At 40.9% G+C, this 18,970-nt stretch overlaps 2 protein-coding genes across 6 annotated transcripts in view; one reads left to right on the top strand and one right to left on the bottom strand.

The window, feature by feature from the left end:
• map3k21 (mitogen-activated protein kinase kinase kinase 21) overlaps positions 1–11,662 on the bottom strand; it is a 30,252-nt gene extending 18,590 nt beyond the window's left edge. For all 4 annotated transcript variants that reach the window (XM_085369729.1, XM_085369727.1, XM_085369731.1 and 1 more), the window contains exon 1: positions 9,984–11,662. In XM_085369729.1, coding sequence (XP_085225855.1) covers positions 9,984–10,776 — 793 coding nt within the window. In that variant the 5' untranslated portion in view covers positions 10,777–11,662. The remainder of the gene's footprint in view (positions 1–9,983) is intronic.
• An 855-nt stretch (positions 11,663–12,517) lies between these two features.
• Positions 12,518–18,970, top strand: part of pcnx2 (pecanex 2) — a 37,491-nt gene continuing 31,038 nt past the window's right edge. Inside the window, exons 1-6 of one of the 2 annotated variants that reach the window (XM_085369091.1) lie at positions 12,518–12,670; positions 13,974–14,176; positions 16,367–16,484; positions 16,580–16,621; positions 17,497–18,018; positions 18,108–18,296. In XM_085369091.1, coding sequence (XP_085225217.1) covers positions 12,518–12,670; positions 13,974–14,176; positions 16,367–16,484; positions 16,580–16,621; positions 17,497–18,018; positions 18,108–18,296 — 1,227 coding nt within the window. Of the gene's footprint in view, positions 12,671–13,973; positions 14,177–16,366; positions 16,485–16,579; positions 16,622–17,494; positions 18,019–18,107; positions 18,297–18,970 lie in introns of both variants that reach the window. The other variant, XM_085369090.1, reaches the window with a different exon arrangement.

Genomic DNA, 18,970 nt, shown 5'->3' on the forward strand with positions numbered 1-18,970 from the left:
TTTAGAGTTGCTATTCCCCTAACAGTTTACACAAACACTTAAAGTAAGACTCAGGGGAAAGAAATCAATTCACTGTTTAACTTAAGGAACAAATGGGCCAATTCCTACTTGTAGAATACTTCCTATCAAAAACAAATGGTTAGGATCTATTTTCTTTAAATTCATTGAAGGAAGTTACAGAGATATGGTTAAAATATTTTTGGCATGCACAAGTATTTTCAGCCAGCATAAATGATTTTGCAGCAATTTAACTGTAACGAGACTCATTGGGTTCCCACTAATAGTGTATTGGTACCATTACTAGCCTGAGGCACAGAGGGGATCCTCTACCCAGGCTACAACAATGGGAATTCCATTACAAACGGGTTTCACAACACCAATGATACTACTACTACTTCCTGTTGTCAACTCCTCTCTGAGTGATTCCATAGATTCCTCCCAGCAGACTCTGTAGGTTTATAATGACTTATGGTGGGTTAGTTACACAGCCTGGGAAAGCAGTGGCTTTGGGATAAAACCTTCTACTCTGATTGGACTATAGAATATCATGCCAAATACTTTCTTTGTAGCTCCATGATCCTTCAGTGTCAGCCCTCTAGAAATATCTGATAAAAGACCTAACTCCTGTCTACATGACTCCATGCTGACGTTATGGTAAAACCCCCCAGCCAGTCAGCCTATTAGCAGCTCAGCTATTATCAGAAACACAAATTGTAGCTAACCTGGTGTAATTTATGCACCCATCATAGTGGGTGATTATGTATTCATTTTAGTCAGGCCTTGTGTGTATGAATTGTTCAGACTTGGAACTAATAAATGTTTACCAACTGCTTTTACTAAAAGGGAGAAAGATCTGAAAATCATAGCCTGTATGTAGATGTACAGACTATAAAAATTACTTAAACTGCTCATTACACTGAAAGAATACAAGCCATTTCATTAGCAAAATAAACATGCTAGTTATAGTTTGTTTTATTAACCTTGTGCTTATGTGACATTTTAGTACCAGTTTTACATCAGGTCTGAGGAGGCACATGTTACAGTGCACAGATGTAAAGCACTACTATAAGTGAACCATTATTCTAATGTATACTTCTAACCAAGCATAAAGTGGAATCAATAAAAATGAAGACAAATTTATAGAATTTTGGCTACACATTTGAACAAAAGGTTTGAATATAACAGCCCTGGAAAGCATGGGACCAGAATAACTGTGTTGGTGCTTTGCAGAGCTACATGTTGTAGCTGTTAAACAACAACTGCTCTGTGGGCTATCCTTAATTGTGTTGGTGCTGTTCTAGGTTCTTTAGCTTAGCCCCTTTCCTGGAAACCACAGAACCAATAATAAATAAGAAGCTACTTTGTAGTGAAGGGAAATTATGATCTACACCAGGAGGGTCCTACTCCAGGCCTCAGGGGCCGGTGTCCTGCAAGTTTTAGATGTGTCCTTGATCCAACACAACTGATTTAATTGCCTAAATTACCTCCTCAACATGTCTTGAAGTTCTCCAGAGGCCTGGTAATTACTAATCATTTGATTAAGGTGACCCAGGGTGATATCGAAACCTGCAGGACACCAGCCCTTGAGGCCTGGAGTTTGGCACCCCTGATCTACACAAATGCAATACTGCGAATTCAACTTCAGGAAACCTTCTATTACAATTTTCCTATTATTTTGTTTCATTTCAACTTTTTTGAAGAACTTGAGTAAAGTTCGTGAAGAACTGGCATTACCATTACCATGTTAAAGTAGCACACATTTGCAGGCACTCTGTTAACTCAAACTTCTTTATAGGAAATTTTTAAAGCTCTACTAATGTTCAACATACGTTATGTAAACCTTAGCTGCTTTACCTAAGGAGTGATTAAAAACTGATGCTCGCATGTCCTTATGAAGCAAAGGTATATTTTCATATAAACATATTTTGGGGCATCTCTTTATTACTGAAGCAAAATAATATGTGGGACATGCATTAGTCTGCAAACATGTATGTGAAAAGTGAAATGTGTCTTTAAACTAATTATTGAAGCAAGCTGTATATTTGTGCACTTTGTGACACCCGATTAGACTACAGCTATACTTGCCTTCTTCTGTTCTGTAATAGGATTGTGCTGAACATGTTGCTAACTTTCAGGTGTTAGACGGGTAAAGCATGTGTGACAGCTGTCAAAGTTTCATGTGGAATTCCTTCAAAAACAAACGTAAAAAAACTGCACCAGCTAGTATGACTCAAGTCTGAAACAACTACACATTGTCACTTGAGAGAGGTTCTCGTTTGGGATTCTCTTCCAAGAAAGTCGTATAGAATTTTCGCTTGAAATGCCCATCCCTGTATTGGTCTACATTCTTTCACTTCGTACTGGAAGCGAGAAATACACTACCCTGAACAGCAGTAAAACTACTGTGTTTGGGCCACACAGTGTGCCTTATGGTATGTGGATAGTACTAACTTATCCTGTGAAGTCATGAGATGACACTTTATTTGTTAGTAAAATTAGTAATGGTGAGATAAATGGGTAAGGACAAGCCTACATGACTTTGTATGACTAATGGCTCACCTGCAACACATATCACCAATCTTTGATTGAAGTCCACCTCTTATGATCTCTTCACCATATTCTAAAGTAAAAATATATAACAATATTTCAAGAAAATCTGCTCTACTTTTTGAAAACATTGAAATTATTATTGCAGATGATGTGGTATAGCACAGCCCTACTAAAAACACTGCATTGGTTTGAGACTTTGATGCTAAATTTATTTTTAAACAACGTTGAGGACATGCAATTCAAAGGAATAAAAAGCTACTTGAGTAGATTTCTTGTAAGGATCCCACTTAAAGTCAAACCCCAGGCCAAACCAGCCTTTTACTTGAAACATATTTTTGGATGCAAGTGTAATGTTAATACATGTAAAGCCCTTACATCTGCTCTAATACAAAAAAAATTAAAAATTAAAAAAAATTGGTCAATTTAGTACCTACAGACCAACTAAGGTCTGTAGGTACTAGCAGTAATGGAAACCAAATTATTAAACTGCATTGTTCACAGTTCACAGGTCAGTTCAGTGGAAACGCTAAACTGCACATGCTCAAAGACATAGATGCCAGGAGAAATAGAAGGCTTTACAAGCATACTAGGGTGATTTCTTTAAACAAAATATCCTAACTTGTTCTGTTCACTTGTCTGTTTTATTACAGAAATATAAACAGCACTAAAAATGTATCATTTGAATTTTCTGATTTAAATCAAGCCTGTAAACATCGCTTAATGAAAATGTAGAAAGGTAGACCTATTTAACAGGGGGTGTGCACTTTTCAAATATTATTACCTCTTTCCCCAAAGGTAACAAAGTATTGGAGAAATCTGGAAATGCTGCTGTGTGTAATCTGTAATCATATCATCATTACAGTTGGGTGTAACACGCAACTGGCCACAGTGTAATAAAAACAATTGATTAGATACTGTCCTTTTTATTTCCCTGAACAACAATTGGCAGTGTATACAATTTTATAATATGAACCTGTTATCAGCATTGCAAGGGTCCTGTAATAGTTTGTAGTCTGTGCTAAAGACGTCTTTTTCAAAGGTTATATTTCAGAATGTATGTTTGCTTCGTCTATGGCTTTTTTTCTCACTCTTTTGAAAAGAAAATGTTTTGAAACAGACAACACCTCAGCGCAACTGGAGATGAATATGCCTCCAAGGCAGACCCCACCCTCAGTCCAGCCCCCCATTTAATTTCCCTTCCCAACAGTGGATCTTGAGGCAGACCCATCTTTCATACTGGAACAGTGGGAAGATCAGAAGCAGAGCTCCTATGTTCAAAGCAGATCCCACGCTTCTTCTCATTGCTTTCTCCCCCTCAAGGTAAAAAAAAACAAAACTGTACACTTTTCGGACCTCTAATGAACTGAAAAACCCCTAAAACACTTGCAATGGCAACAAATTTGTTATACATGAAAATAAACGGTTTTGGGAGATGGTGCAGCTTAGTGCTTAGTGTTTTTAATGCATTTAAGGTAATATTTCTATGGCATTTATCTGAATAATGAGACTTAGTGTCATCCATGGCTATAAAAAGTCCTATATATGAACACATAGTAAAGTAGAAAAGCACTCTTTAACTTCCAGAAAAAAAATACAATCAAAACCTAGATTTTAAAAAAAAACACTACAAAAAGCCGTAGTTGCATGATCATTCTAAAGTTAACTCATGTTATTCAGTAACATATTACTATTTAGAGGTGCTATTAAACAGAAATCATATACCGATGCGCCAGTAAAAATATTTACAGAGTTTAAAGCGTGGTCTCCTAACTTGATGTGGCAGTATTTTCGTAACCGTGCCAACTGACTAAGCATGAGCGCAAGGGAGTTTCCTGTAGTAAGCAGAAACAAGGCTGCTAAATATTCAGTGACTGGTCTGTCTATACTGGTGGAAAGGAGAGTGCCCCCAGGCATTCTGGTCGATGGGAAAAGGATCAGGGCTAATGGCTGGTTAAATCCATCTATCATGGTCACATCTCCCTGGGCCAGTTGCTCTTTGTCTATCCTCTTCCTCTCCTCCTTTGGGTCTGTAAAAGCTTGAATTAACCTTTAAATAGGCCAATTTAAACATATCAAATGTTTGAAGTATGCAGCTAGTTTTTTTTTTGTCTACACTAGCATCTATCAATGTGCTAGTGAGCTACAGAGGCAAATGGAGGGGATTGGTTGATTTGGAAGGCAGCTCTTCTCAGCTGTGGGCCCTTTTCCTTTTCACCCGGCCCTGCAACAATAGGTGCAGTCAGGGAGAGGTCATAAAAAACACAGTGAAAGCATCTCAACTCCTCCTCTCTCCCCTCTGCCCATTCTCTTGTCAGAGAAAATACAGGCAGTAACTGTCTGTGTGTCACCAGGGGTAATTGTGGGAAGCCAGAGAAAAGTTGCCCTGCAACACATAGTCAAGCTTTGGTAACTTTTCGCTTATATTCTTCTTATTCAATTGTAGACTAAGATAACACAAAATACAGTGAAGAAAAAAAAAAGATTATCTCCAGGGACACTGTTTCTGAGCTACTTCAAGCCTGTTTTCGCTTTGCATTGTGACCTAGTAAAGAAAAACAGAGTTTAAAGAAGTTTTGTCTAAAAAGTTGTTCCTACAGAAGTAAGATGATTTCGAGGGATGATAGCAAAGGCTATTCAAAGTTAACAAAGCTAACAGTGCACCAAGCCGGTAAGCCATTCCTCTTAGTCTCGGTACAAAATATTTGATAGGTGAATCACTGCTTTCTACTTCAGTAATTTCTTCCAAATCTATTTTTAGCTCCAGCAAAAACACATTCATGGCAGATACATTTATTATTCACAATATGATTACAGGGCCTATTTACTGCCTTTCTTAAGCCTGGAAAACTTGCATTTTCTACTTGAATCCATGTATGTTGAGGCATTTTCCAGCCAGTTATAACCTGGCTGAGAAGCCCATAATTTATGTGTGCAACATACAGCACTGGACATAACAGGGTCACTTGTTATGCACAAGGCTAAGCACTGAGATCTGGTGGCTGTCACAATATTATCCTTCAGTGGTGTTGGCTATTCTAAATTTTTCACTGCCTGCTACATCTGTGCCACTTTCAGTGTACAGGTCTGAAAGGAAATCCCTCCAGCGCTTCTGTGGCATCTGTCAGGTCTTCACTAATCTACAGAAGATGAGTGTGTGGAGAAACAAGGAGAGGGAGGGGAACACAGAGACAGTGTGTTGAAGTCTAACAAAAGGCAGAGACTGATGGGAGGATGCAGTTGCACACGCTCCAAATGAACTCTATCAGTTTCAATGGCATTCAAGCATGCATTCCTGGCATAGTACTGCTTGCACCAAAATATGTGTGAAACTCCAATGATTATGCGTGCTGGCTCAGGGCCAGGTTTCAGTGTGACTTCCTGCTCATATTTGCTGCTTTATGGAATCCACCTGCTCAAACTTTAGGAAAATTATGCAAGTCATAGTGGACTAGAACACAAAAAGGGAGGACCTGGATGAATCTAATGAATAATACTAAACAAAGTAAGCACAATAAGGGTGAAAACGGCAAAATATTCCAACCAAAATTAGCCATAAACTTATCCTCATAAAACTTTGGCATTCTTGACCAGAATTGAATAGATATATGCTAAACCATCAGAGGCCCTGTTTTAGCCAGGAAAAGTCCCTGTCTGTTTAGTGGACATACAGTACAAATTACATTTAGAAACCCTAAACATGCAAGTTGCATGCCCAACACAGAGCTACTCTGGAAAATTTCCAGTGCACATAACAAGCCGCAGGGTTGTTTCATAGTAAACTCCATAAATGTCACCACAACAAACCCCATTTTCTTTTTTTGTGGATGAAAAGGCAACTATGGTACACACAGATGTGAGCATGGACAAAGCTAAAGAAGAACTCTCTGCTTAAATTATAACGCTAATGTTTTAAAGATTAAAAAAAACCACAAAAACAAATGTTGGCTCAAATGCAGCCACAAAAAATAAGAAGTGGCAAGTGGATGGAGGAGGATGGAGCAAGGAGGAAAATAACGAAGTAACAAGGGAAACCCCCTTAGTTTGTGGCAATAAAAGAGTACCGCTGCTCTCTGGGAGATTAAATATGAACGGAACAAAACAAAACGAGGGCTTTGAGACCCTCCGAGTCCTAGCCATTCTTCTGGCCACAGTAGCCTAGCAACCGCTGCTTGACCAGTCCATTGTGTAAACGTATGTTAAGCTTTTATCCTCATTAGCAACATTCCTCCCTGCAGGCTGGGATTTTACAGATTAGGTTGAAAAACACAAAGGAGATTGGGCAAATCTTGCTGACTTCCAACATATTACTTTACAGGCTAATCATTGATCAAATAGCTGTATGTTTGCCTGTGTGGAGCATGTGTACACTCCAAGTTGATAAATGACAGACAGAGAGTTGAGTAAAGCTGGAAAAGTTTAGTGTATACTTGTACAAGTCCTGGTTTAAACTGAGAGAAGACAATGAAACAGTCTGACAGAACAAAATGTCTCAAAATCAACAACTCAAAACACAACAGAATTAAAAATGACAAAAACTGCACAACAGGTATCAAATGCCATTAATGTGGATCAGTACAAATGTTTAGATGCTTTTCTGATTGACCTAAGCACACATAATGCCAAAGCAAACAGACAACTGGGAACATTAGCAGATGCAACAACTTTCCTAAGCTGGATCTCCCCCTCTTTTTTTGTAACTGGGAAAACAACCCAACACGCCCCAGGGTGCCATTTTTCTATTTGTGTTTAGGAGAGAGTCTTTTGTGAACTTGCTACCCTAGTTCTAAACAAACACATACAGTGCCATCCATTCTCAGTTTATTTAGAGTACACTTTATATTGACTTCAGATTTTCAGACTTCTGAAAAATCGACTATTGGCATAATTTTCTGTCCTCTTTCTGTAGGCATTGCTTATTATTGTGCTCTTCATTCAGCTATATGATAGAGATCTGAGTTCAGAATTTCATTATACCTCAACTTTGCAGAAACACACTAATCAAAGTCTCCTAATTTTAGTTTAAACGGTCCTCCTTTAATAAAAGCCTATGCTATATCTAGGTCACAGTGAAGTGGCAGGACAAACATAAAGAGTTGCGTTAGCAGCACTGTGCCTGTTTGGAGGAGTCTGTTTGTGTATGTTCACCAAACATCCGATTAGCTCAAACAGTCTAAACAGCAGTTAAATCCTTTCTCTCCATCTGCCCTATAATTAACACAAAGCTTCATCCTAAATAAGACTGCTTGAAGGGTGGGGCTCTTCTACACTGTTCATAACATTTAATCAAGTGTGTCACATGCACAAAAACACATCAACATGAAACGCATTTCAAAATAATGTGATGATTATGTTTTACTGATGGCTACAAAAGCTAGTAACTTAATTCTTTTTACAGCTATAGTCCAAATTATTATTAATAAGTTAACAGTATCCATAGGCAACATTGATTATCAATAGAAACACCCAAAACAGCATGAACTGAAATTGCATATATTGAAAATATGTATTTGTAGGGAAGCGCTCTTACACATTGGTATGTTATTATTGTAGCATTTCACAGCTTATGTGCTTTTATCCATCGTCTTTCCGCTTGCCCTTATCAGAGCAGGGAGAGGGGGGCATCGCAGCTACCATAGGCCAGGAGGCGGGGTACGGGCAATACAGAATCACAAGTTAATTTAAGTTAACATGTCTTTGGACTGGACTGTTAGAGGAAGCCAGAGCTGTGCTTTTATGACTTTTTAAAAGTTTTTTTTGTTTTTTTTAATTGCCATAGCAAAAAAATGCCTCAGTTAGAGCACTTTAGTACAAATTTTCTTACTTTTGTCACTTCCCTTTACATTTGCCATAGTCTTAGCCTTTACGGCATGCCACCGCAACATACCACATTGCTCAAGCATTTCTGTGACTAGGAGACTCTCCATGCCTGTGACCAATGAAGTAGATCACAAGATTGTGTGGTTGTCACATCAGCGGAGAGGAATGTGACGTTTATCACATCTTTAGTGGTATCTGCTAACTTCGAACCACAGAGAGACCCAAATCAGCACATTTTATATTAAGTAGTTTATCATAAAGCTGTTAAAAATTAATAATACCAATAACTGAAAAAATTTGGAAACAGAAGCAATAACAACATATACATGCATACATGGGACTTTGTGCATCACAGTTCTTTTTAAAATCCAATCACAAATCCTGACCTATGATTACAGAGGGCCTGGTATGTATACATTTCACAGGTTTCGCCCCTGTGTTCACACACTGCTTCCCAGAGCTGGAGATAAGGGATCAGTGCACTGGAGCGGTTCCCCACATGGCCCAGGGTTGATAAGCGTCTCCGGTCACAAAAGTGTTTGGAGTCAAATTACACACATAAACACACCTGAGTTGAAGTGAGCAGCCTGTGTCAGTGGGTATGCGAGTCAGAACCTTTTTCTCATCAAGACCTGTCCATTCATTATTCAGTCCTGGGAAAGTTCTCTGGCCTGTTGTCAATTACCAGTCCATGGTGGAACCGGCACAGTTGGCCCAATACACTGTACCAAGTGCAGCTAAATGAACTGTTATTTTTTAAAGGCTCAAAAGTGAGACCTACTCAAGAATTTTTTTCCTAAACCAAATGTTTATAGCAGTTGTAGTTCTGTTGAAAATCCATTACATAAAGGTTATATTTCTTAAAAAGCCTAAACCAAACTTCCATATGATTTCTTTTTCCACCTATGAACTTTGCTACTGCCAGGTGGTGATGAAGGACATGGCCCGATAGTGTTGACAGATTGTGTCTACCTAATATGTTTGTTAAATCTCCGAATTTATTTGAACAGCATTTCACCTGCTGGTGGAGAGGGGTCTGGAAAGCAAGTGTGTGTGTGTGTGTGTGTGTGTGTGTGTGTGTGTGTGTGTTAGTCAAAGGATAAGGAATGAGTCAAGAGGGAGCAGCCCAGCTGAGCAAACTGACTTCATTTCACATCCTCTTAATAGCATCCCCCACCACTTCATAAACCACAAACTTCTTAAACTGTAAGACGTCATGAGTACAGAGCAGTACTATGGCAGCTGTGGGAAATAGGCAACCTCATATTGCAGTCACAATGCTGTGCTTCCAAATAACTAATAAACATACAGTGAACCTTTCCAAATGTGTCATGTGACTAAGGAAATGGTAAACTATCATTATTTGTGTGACAGGTTGGTACATGTGGAGTTTCAAAACAGCACTGACACATATTCTGGGATGATGGAAACATGAAACAAGTGATTTAAAAGAGTTAGTTAACACCTAAAGAGTGACAGAGCAGAATGAAACCAAAGCATAACTAACATAACATAAATGACTAAAAGATGAAGTGCAAAATATCCTTCTGCAAGTTATGTTACCTCAATTTATCTGTCTTAATCACAAACACACACACACATCGATCTTTGCTTACTGTTGCTAGACTTCAGGTCACGATGGATAATGGGTACCACGGCCTCCTCGTGTAGATAGTGCATCCCGCGTGCAATCTGCACAGCCCAGTTGACCAGGATGTGTGGAGGGATTCGCCTTCCGGTCAGCGCCCGGTTCAGTGTCCCGCCTCGGGCATACTCCATGACCAGGCACAGGTTAGGCTCCTCCAAACACACCCCTTCCAGTTTAATAATATTGGGGTGCTGAAGCATCGAGAAAAGTTTAGCTTCTTGTTTAACACTGGCGGCGGTTGCCGTTATGTCTTCATCTGGGTCCTGCCGAGCCGCCTTCACAGCGACCTCCTGATCTTTCCATGTGCCCCGGTAAACCTTACCAAATCCACCCACGCCTATGATCTCCTCTAATACCAGTTCACTAAAAGGGATCTGGACGGGCGAGCTCGGGACTCGCTCTGGTACCCCCGTCGACACACTTGTAGCTGGGAGACGGTATATAGCGGGCTGATAGGTGACATAATTGGAAGGGAAAATCCCTACCCTGTGGTTGATTTTCCCCGTCCACCATCCCTCGTCCCCGGAGATCGCAGCGTCCTTGGACAGGACTTCTACTACATCACCTCGCCTGAGGCTGAGTTCGTCCTCGCCGCTCGCCTCGTAGTCATAAGCAGCTGTCCACAGGGATCGAGTTGGGCACAGCGGGGCAGAGTGAGCCCAAGCCCGAACTGAGGGGGACTCTGCCCAAGCATGTTCCCCGGTCCCACCGCCGCCCGGCCGCCCTTCACCGTTTGGGAAAGCGGCCTGCGAGACATCCATTTCTCGGTGGCCGTAGCGACACCATAGGGTGCAGCGCTTTTTGGACAAAATGAAAACTTTAAAAAGGTAACTTGTAACTTTTTGAAATCCTCATGCTGTCACATATAAGACACTATCCGATGAAAACAGAGGAGGGGGTATCCTTGTGCACTCCACGCCGTGGTCAAACTGTGTCCAAAGTCCCGTGGGAGAGCGCGTCTGTATCCACGTCGCCACTCCGGTACAAGTGTGAGGGTCAATAACTAGCTAGCGAGGTTGCCGGCTAAGTTAGCCGAAATACGGGTTAGCTAACGACGCTTTTTAAAGCTCCTGGTTAATGCCAGTAAAGCGAAAAATAACAATTAACTGCCAAGCTAAATTAATTTAAAGCTATCACAAAACACTGTCTGGTTCTGCTGAATGCTAACGTGAAAAGGCTAAAGTTAGCTCTCAAGTTACCAAGTTTTCGCAGGTGCCTCAAGAGGTGCACCTGCAGCGTCCATTCCGACCAAATACGGAGAGGCTCCGCGGAGTAGCTTTCACTGTGAGAGTCTCTAGTAAATCTCATATAGTCACCGAATAGTGAAACGGACGGTTCGTGCGCTCCTTTGTGGACTTTTAACTGGAATTTCAACTGCATTCCAGACTTCTGGCTTAGCTGATTAGCTTAGCATAGGTCAGCCTGTTGGAAAAGTTGCTCCTCTCCACTTTGAGATCGGTTAATTCCAAAGTTTATTTCTCTTTCGGTGATGTGCGGGGAAAAAACAGCCAACGGATAAGTACTCGGGAACCACAGTATATATCCTGTACTTCCACACAAACAATACAGGGTATAAAATATGAAATTGAAAAAGATCCGTCAACTTTAATCAAAACAAGATCCCGCTAACGTTCTCGCCAGACGGAGTCGGACCCAGCAGTGGCTGGACACAAGATCAGGGGACACGGCTGGTGCTCCCGTTGCAAGCTGCGCTGTGCTCTCATTGGTGGACACCTGACACGTGACCAAAGCAGCAGCAGCAGGGGGGAGGGGGAGGAGTCACTGTAGGAATGCATGAAGAGAGCGCGCCTTCAGGGAAATTATAACGATAGTGGACCACAAAAAGACACGTGCACATGCATAATATAATATAATATAATATAATATAATATAATATAATATAATATAATATAATATAATATAATATAATATGTTTTGCATGTTTGCACCGCTGTACATTATTTTTAAACGTAAGCTCTAAAACCTTTAAATACTGTGCGCAATTCATGGTCTGTACAGGCTACAAGGCTACAAATACATTGTATGTAATGCACAACGTGGCTTGATTGCATGTCGCAAAGTGTTTGATTGAAGGTGGAACTCGCATAATGGACATGGATGAATATGGAGAGAGGAGGAGTGAAAAAGACAGAAGGGAGGGGGTGGTCAGAGCTGCGCATCTGTACAGGCAAGCCTGAGAGGAGAGAGAGGAAGGATAGAGACGAACATGATGAGGACCGCGGCAGCAGCAGCAGCAGCAATGCACGCATCGACACTGGGATGGGAAACGGCAGACGAGAGGACAACGCTGAGGAAGACCGAGCCATGAAAGGAAAGACTCAAGAGTCAAGCTGCGTCGCGCCAACATGGAGGCGTAGCGACAGTAGCATGCATGATTAGATAGAGGAGATCATTTCATTGTAGCCTAGCAGCACCAGCATCATCATCATCATCACCATCAGCCAGTCCAACCTGAGCGGAGAGGAGGGGAGAGGAGGGGAGATGGGCTCACAGGTTGTGCAAACCCTCCGTCAGGGGGTCTGGGCATCCCTGACCGGGGGCTGGTACCACGACCCGGACCAGAATAAATTCAACAACTCATGTCACCTCTATCTGTGGATATTCCTCCTGATGTTGCCCTTGTCTCTCCATCTGGTGAGTTTTTATTGAGGAACGTGACGTTCAAGGCCGTGCGTGGGGTGTAAGGTGCCCACACTACCTAGGTAAAATTGTAATAATGCCCCTGTTTATCCTTGGGAGAAAAAAACAACAACCACAAGCTGTAGGAGAATGGAATATCACGCAATGTAGCAGCTGATGGAAACACAAGGCCAGGAAAAAGGGCACTGTCGCAGTATTTTTCTCCCGCATGCAGTAAGTGAAAGCATGGCTGCTCCTGGATGTGACAGTGGTGGAGCCAGAAAGCGTGAAATGTGGTTCACTAATATTTTCATGCCATGGGCTTTGATAAAGGTGCGACACTGGCTGCATTACTCCCAGTGACAATACACGGGCTGATGATGCTTCATGCTATATGGTGATTAATAGAGGCGGAAAGCCCAGTTATATATAGTCTCGACTTTTACTGCCCAACCTCCACTACAATACAATACAATACAACCAAATTGGACCCCTTCGTCTTTGAAGGGACATCTTCAGTGACCTCTGTGTTCCTGCCATACAGCTTACCTATAGGTCAAACACATTAACCTGTGAATAGGCAATTAATAGGAGACATTATGGCAAAACAGTACAAATACTGAAAGGGTAATGTGACTTGATTGTGCAAACAGTGCAATGGCAGCTTATTGTACACAGAGTACATTTTTGTAAGCAGTTTATCAAAGATAAGATATTGCTGATTATATCTGTTTTGATGATCCCGAAATTAGCCAGTCACATATTTTAGCTATTAAGGCAGATGGTGATGTGTGACTGACACCTCAGACGGTAAACACTTTGGCACTGATTCTATATTAAATTGTTGTTGCTGACAGTTTCTAGACTGTGTGAAAACATCCACTGCTTCCCCTGCAGAAACAACACAAGCTTTCCAAGGGAAGGTGTTTCAAATTTCAAGTTTTTTAGCGTTTTTTGTGAAGGTCGTATTCAGCGCAGGATAAATGATGGAAGGAAGTTGAGGGACAATAGCAAACATTCAAAACAGCAAGAACTCTCTCTGGGACATTATGACTCATGATTGGCATGATACTTTGCCTTTGATATTCCTGTTCTTTGCTACAGGCAATTTCTCCCCAGTGGACTAGTAAACTTTATTAATCTACCAATATATCAAAATCAGATCTTGCAGTGTGCTGAGGCTGTGTTGCAATATAAATCAAAAGAAATTGGTGGTGCTAAAGCTTGAAGAATTAAATCAAACTCTGTCCTGGTGGAGTCAGGAGATTCAGGAAATGCTGATTTCAATATGACTAAGCTCTTCCTTTCTTCTCCACAGGCTTTGCCTCCCACTACAATGGCTCTGAGCATCTACTGCTCCTCCATCACTGTTTTCTTCGTCCTTATCAAGCTCGCCAACTATCGGCTGCACTTGATGTTCGACGAGGGCGAGGCAGTGGTCCGCAGCAGCCTTTCTGACCTCAGCAAAGCTCAGGAGAAGAAAAGTAATGCCTCAGATTCTTGCCTGCCCCCCAGCATCAGGTAAAAACCAAAAATGCAGTGAGTGGGATAAATATGAAATAGCTGTAAATATATAACTACCAAGAAAAAATTTTCCTTGTGCCTTGAGCTGCTCCCCTACTCGGATAACCAACACAAGATCTAGGCCAGAGGTATAAATCCCTAATGACACAGCTTAATTATTAACATGAAATTATACATTTAGGCCTGAGACCCAATTTTAAAATAATACCACCAATACTAAACATAGCCAAGCATCACTCTCCATTTTAGTCCCGCCTTTCTTTCTCTTTATGTGTCTCTGTGCTTTTCTCCCTCTGTCTGAGATGGGATTACTTTCATGATCAAGTGTCTCAAAGTGGGATGCACTCTCTCTACTTCATTTCAAAGACTCAAAGTACAGTTTCGGTGAGTGAGCGAGCTAATGAGGAGAGGTCAGTGATCTTCAGTCAGCCCCTTCACTGAGACACTTGATCTGCACAGAGACAAAAAAAAATCTTGTTCTCTGTGTGAATGTGTTACATTTAATTGAGTTGAGATGAAAAAGGAAATACAAACGAAAGTATTTCTTTCTACTTTTTCATCTGTAAGAGTCAGTGTGTTTTAGAATTTAAAATAGAATTTAAAATACACCTTTAAAAATGGTGCACTGATGTAATGAGTTCCATAGACTGTCTCTGTCTCTGCTAACTTATGTCAACTATAGACTCCAAATCAGTTGACATCTTGCAACGTTTTAGTAGGTACTTGTTCCTCGAAATTTCCCTCCCAAGGAACTTGCAGGATTTCTTCACACTGTTAATTTTTTCTCTGTCCGCTGATGTATCAATTGCTGTTTTATGGCTTTTACATGTGAAACTTTATATAAAATCGTAGCGACCAGGTTACATCTTGGCTGTTTGTTTGACAAGCAGCATGCATACACACACACACACACACACACACACACTCAATTTGGCACCTTCCTGCAGGGTTGAGTGGAGGTGTGAGCATATTTATTTGTATTTCAGAACATACCCAGTATAAAAAAAACCCATATTTTACTTCTGCTTTACTTCTGATTTTCCATTAATGCTGCTCCCTCTGTTCATTCACCTTTTATTTCACTTGACTACCACTCTCCAGCCTCTCCGTCTCTCTCTCTCTGTCTGGTTTGTTGAACTGGGAATGAGAGGGCAAAGTGTGATGTTGTGTTAAAAAATGTAATCAGCCATTTCTGCAGTACACTTTAAAGCAGTTCCCAAACAGTCTGCTGTGAGGCAGAAAAACATCCCTTCTTAGAGAAAGATCAAAACAACTCTGGACCTGAATTGGGGGCAGCAAAGGATACTTGATTGTGTGAAAGACATACGCTTGTCGAGCTTATTGCAAAGCAAAAGAAACTTAAAGGCAACACTCTTGCAAAGGGGTTTTATGCTAAGTCTAGATGCTTCAAATGGGCTTCCAGGATTTCCTTAGTCGTACAGTACAGTCCAAAAGAGACAGAAGAATTTAGATGATAGAGATACTGTTTAAGGCAGATACGATGCATGCTGAAATTTTGATTTGCCCTTTGGTAGACTTTGGGCACAAAATGTTTGAAACACCTCCTCTAAAATAATCAAGCATATTTTTTCTAGCAATTGTACGTATGACCTTTGGAACTGTTTGGCACTTTGAGCTCCACAAGCTCAAGTTTTTGAACTTTCAGAAAGCCCTGACCGCTGAGAAGGGACTTTTTGAGGGTAATATATTTCTATTAGAACTTAATTTAGACCTCTTAGGCCTCTCTGTGGCGGAAATCCTGAGACGCTCTTCAAAGGTTCCTTTTCTCTAATTTTAAAGTATTGCTTATCACAAATATAGCACTTCAAAGTGTTGCCGTTTCTTATGTCTCTGCACTTTTGAATCCTGCTCCACCTCTTGGTGACCCAGCTCATACAATCGTAGTAAATCAGCAGGTGATTATGTGTTTACCATTAGGGTTAGTCTGTAAACAGCTTTAAAAAATAAACAAAAAAATGTCTTTACATCAGTTTTTAGAGTTTTCCTTTAACTGCATTGGGACTAAAATTGAGTTTTAATTCATTTACATGTATAAAGCAGTATATTTGTGTGTTCTTTATTCATCTGTATCTCTAACCTGTACATCACTGTATTTAAAAAATGTGCTACATTATTCACATTCTTACTTAACTGTGTCTGTTTTCATCTCATGTCTTTGGCCATTAGGAAGAGCAGCACAGTCCCTGACAGTGTTGCCATGACTACGTTGGCTCGGAAGCGTCCCAGTTCAGTGATCCAGGTGACGGTGAAACAGACTGAAACTGACCCGGGACTGATTGGGGTGGTGAGAGAAGGTTTAAATATTAACACCTGGCAGTGTGAGGATACTGTGTTATGTCTAAATTGTAATCCCAACCTTTTGAATTGTCCTCCATACAGGACTGCTCAAAGTCAGATGAGGTGAAGACCGTGGAAGGTAATGCTAATCTAAGATACAGATAGTTAACTAATAAAGGAAAAAAACATGACAAATGGACTGGTTCTTCTATAGCACTGTATTCATCCCCATGGTGACTATTTGTAAACTGCAGATTGATTTTGTGTTTTGGAATGATCGAGTCATCTCAAATTGTAGTGTTTCATTTTTTTTAACCTAGTGAAACTTTAGTCAGACTGACACTAAGTATGAAGTATGAAGCAATGCCAATAGACTACCTTGTGGTTATTTGGGATGTTAAAAATGGCACAAACAATATGACTAAGAGATAAGCATGCAAAAACTGTGAAGACAGGATGCAGCAGTTTAAAACTGCAGTTCCACATTTAACCCTCATGAAAGGTTCATTGTAACAGACCTGTTTCCTGTTTAGTGTGTTGTCAAAATCAGTCTGTGCTGAAAGAAAGCTGTTCCTCTTCCCTACTGTATTGGATGGCTTCTTACACGATCCAGGCCGACAACTTCCTCCCAAGGAAACATCACAGAGTTAGCAGCCGGCCAACAAGAGCAGCTGACTGCTTTCAGTAAAGTTATGACCTAATGGACTGGTGATTAGTAAGAGCCCAGTCAGCTGATTGAAAAAGGAAGAAAAAAAAAGAAATCCAAATCCTCGGGTGCAATGCACCAGATTATTGTGCAAAAATGGTGCCATTTGTTTTTAATAGTAGAAGGATGAATCTATAGCTTCCTCCCCAATGGGAAGATATCTACTGTAATAGTTTGAATTGTGTGTGTTATTGCTGCAGCCAACTAATATGGGTATTATACTATTTCCACTGTAGGATTTAAAGCTTTATTGTGGCTTTTATTAATATTACGCTTTAAAATCAACAAATTGAATTTGCATTTCATTCCAGAGAAAGACAGAACTGCTGCAGAGGAGAGGCCTGTGGAGGGAGGCTTGCAGCCAAGCCCAGAGCCATCTCCTGATGATCTCTCTAGCCCCAATCCCGATCAGGCTGCCCCCCTGCTGCAGGCCCAGCAGAGGCCCCCATCCCAAGCTGAAAAAGAGGAGCTCCAGTCTGAATCTGCGGGTGGGATAGAGAAAACTGATACAGAAACAATTGAAACTGAACCTGTGAAAGAAGGGATAGACATTAAGGGATCTTTGACAGGGATTAACAAAGAGCAGTCGGAGCAGGAAAGGACAGCAGAGAAAGAGTCAGAGCAAGACAGAATAGAGGAAAAAGACTCTGAGGATAAAGAGACTGCAGACAGAGAAATAGCCGATGAAGGTTTCCCTTCTTCCAAGGGAAGTGAAGATGAGAGTGAGGAGGAGAGTGAGGGGCATAAACAGGCCTCAGATGCCAACAACAACTCACTGGAGACTCCCCATGAGGACCAGGAGCATGTCATTGAAATCCCAGAACCTCCTACACAGGTAGACCTCATAAAAGAGTAAGAAGACATGTTTGATCAATTTGAATTTGAAGGGCCGGGTTTATTACGAGTATTTTTCTTTATGAGTAGGCTGTGGAGGAGACATACTGTTCTGATGAGATTGAAGTGGTTCTGGTAGACAACTCTGGCCCCGGACCTGTGCCAGCTCACTTGGACGACAGCGACACAGTCAAGATCATCATCACTATGAGCTGTGATCCTCAGACTGCTGCTCAGTTGGAAGAGAGCGTCAAGCAGAGCCTTTTGGAGAATGCACAGGTCAGAATCAATTACTCAGTTACTTTTAAACACATAATGTTTGTGTCTTGGTGTTGTCCCTATTTACATAGCTTTTAAAATGTTAAAATGATCTCATTCCACTACCCAACTGTAGTTGCATCACGGTGACTTCATCATTTTAAATGTCACAGGCACACAGGTCATTGAAAACCAGCAATATTTTTAACCTGTAGAAACCTTGGCATCTCTCCTAAGTGTTAAAATACATTTTTGGTCAGCTGAAGAGAACTGTAATAACAAATGTTGTCAGTTGACAACATTTTTAAGGGAAATATCATTGCTGAACCTGGATTTGACCAACCCTAGATCATAACACAGCCCCCATCATCACTTCATCCACCTCTTCTTACCCTGATGCACCCAGTCAGGGTCACATTTTTATGCTCCCTAGCAAACTGAAACCTTTCTTTCTGACTAGCCTCTCTGATAAGTGGTTTCTTTAAAGCTCCACAGCTATGTAGTCCCAATCCCTAAGTTATCTTTGTGTGGAAATGCTCTTACTTTCACGATTAAACTAACCCTGAGTGCTGCTGTTGATTTTTTTCACAATGTGATTTCACTAAACTTTGAAGTGATCTCTGTTCATCATTGAAGATGTTTTTCCAACATATTTCTTTCCAGAAGATCGTGGTTCACTGCTTTGCTCCCAGGTT

This window comes from Diplotaxodon limnothrissa, linkage group LG13 (genome assembly GCF_057381915.1).
Source record: "Diplotaxodon limnothrissa isolate DT_005_m linkage group LG13, D_limnothrissa_male_GT1.1, whole genome shotgun sequence".
Classification (NCBI taxonomy): domain Eukaryota; kingdom Metazoa; phylum Chordata; class Actinopteri; order Cichliformes; family Cichlidae; genus Diplotaxodon; species Diplotaxodon limnothrissa.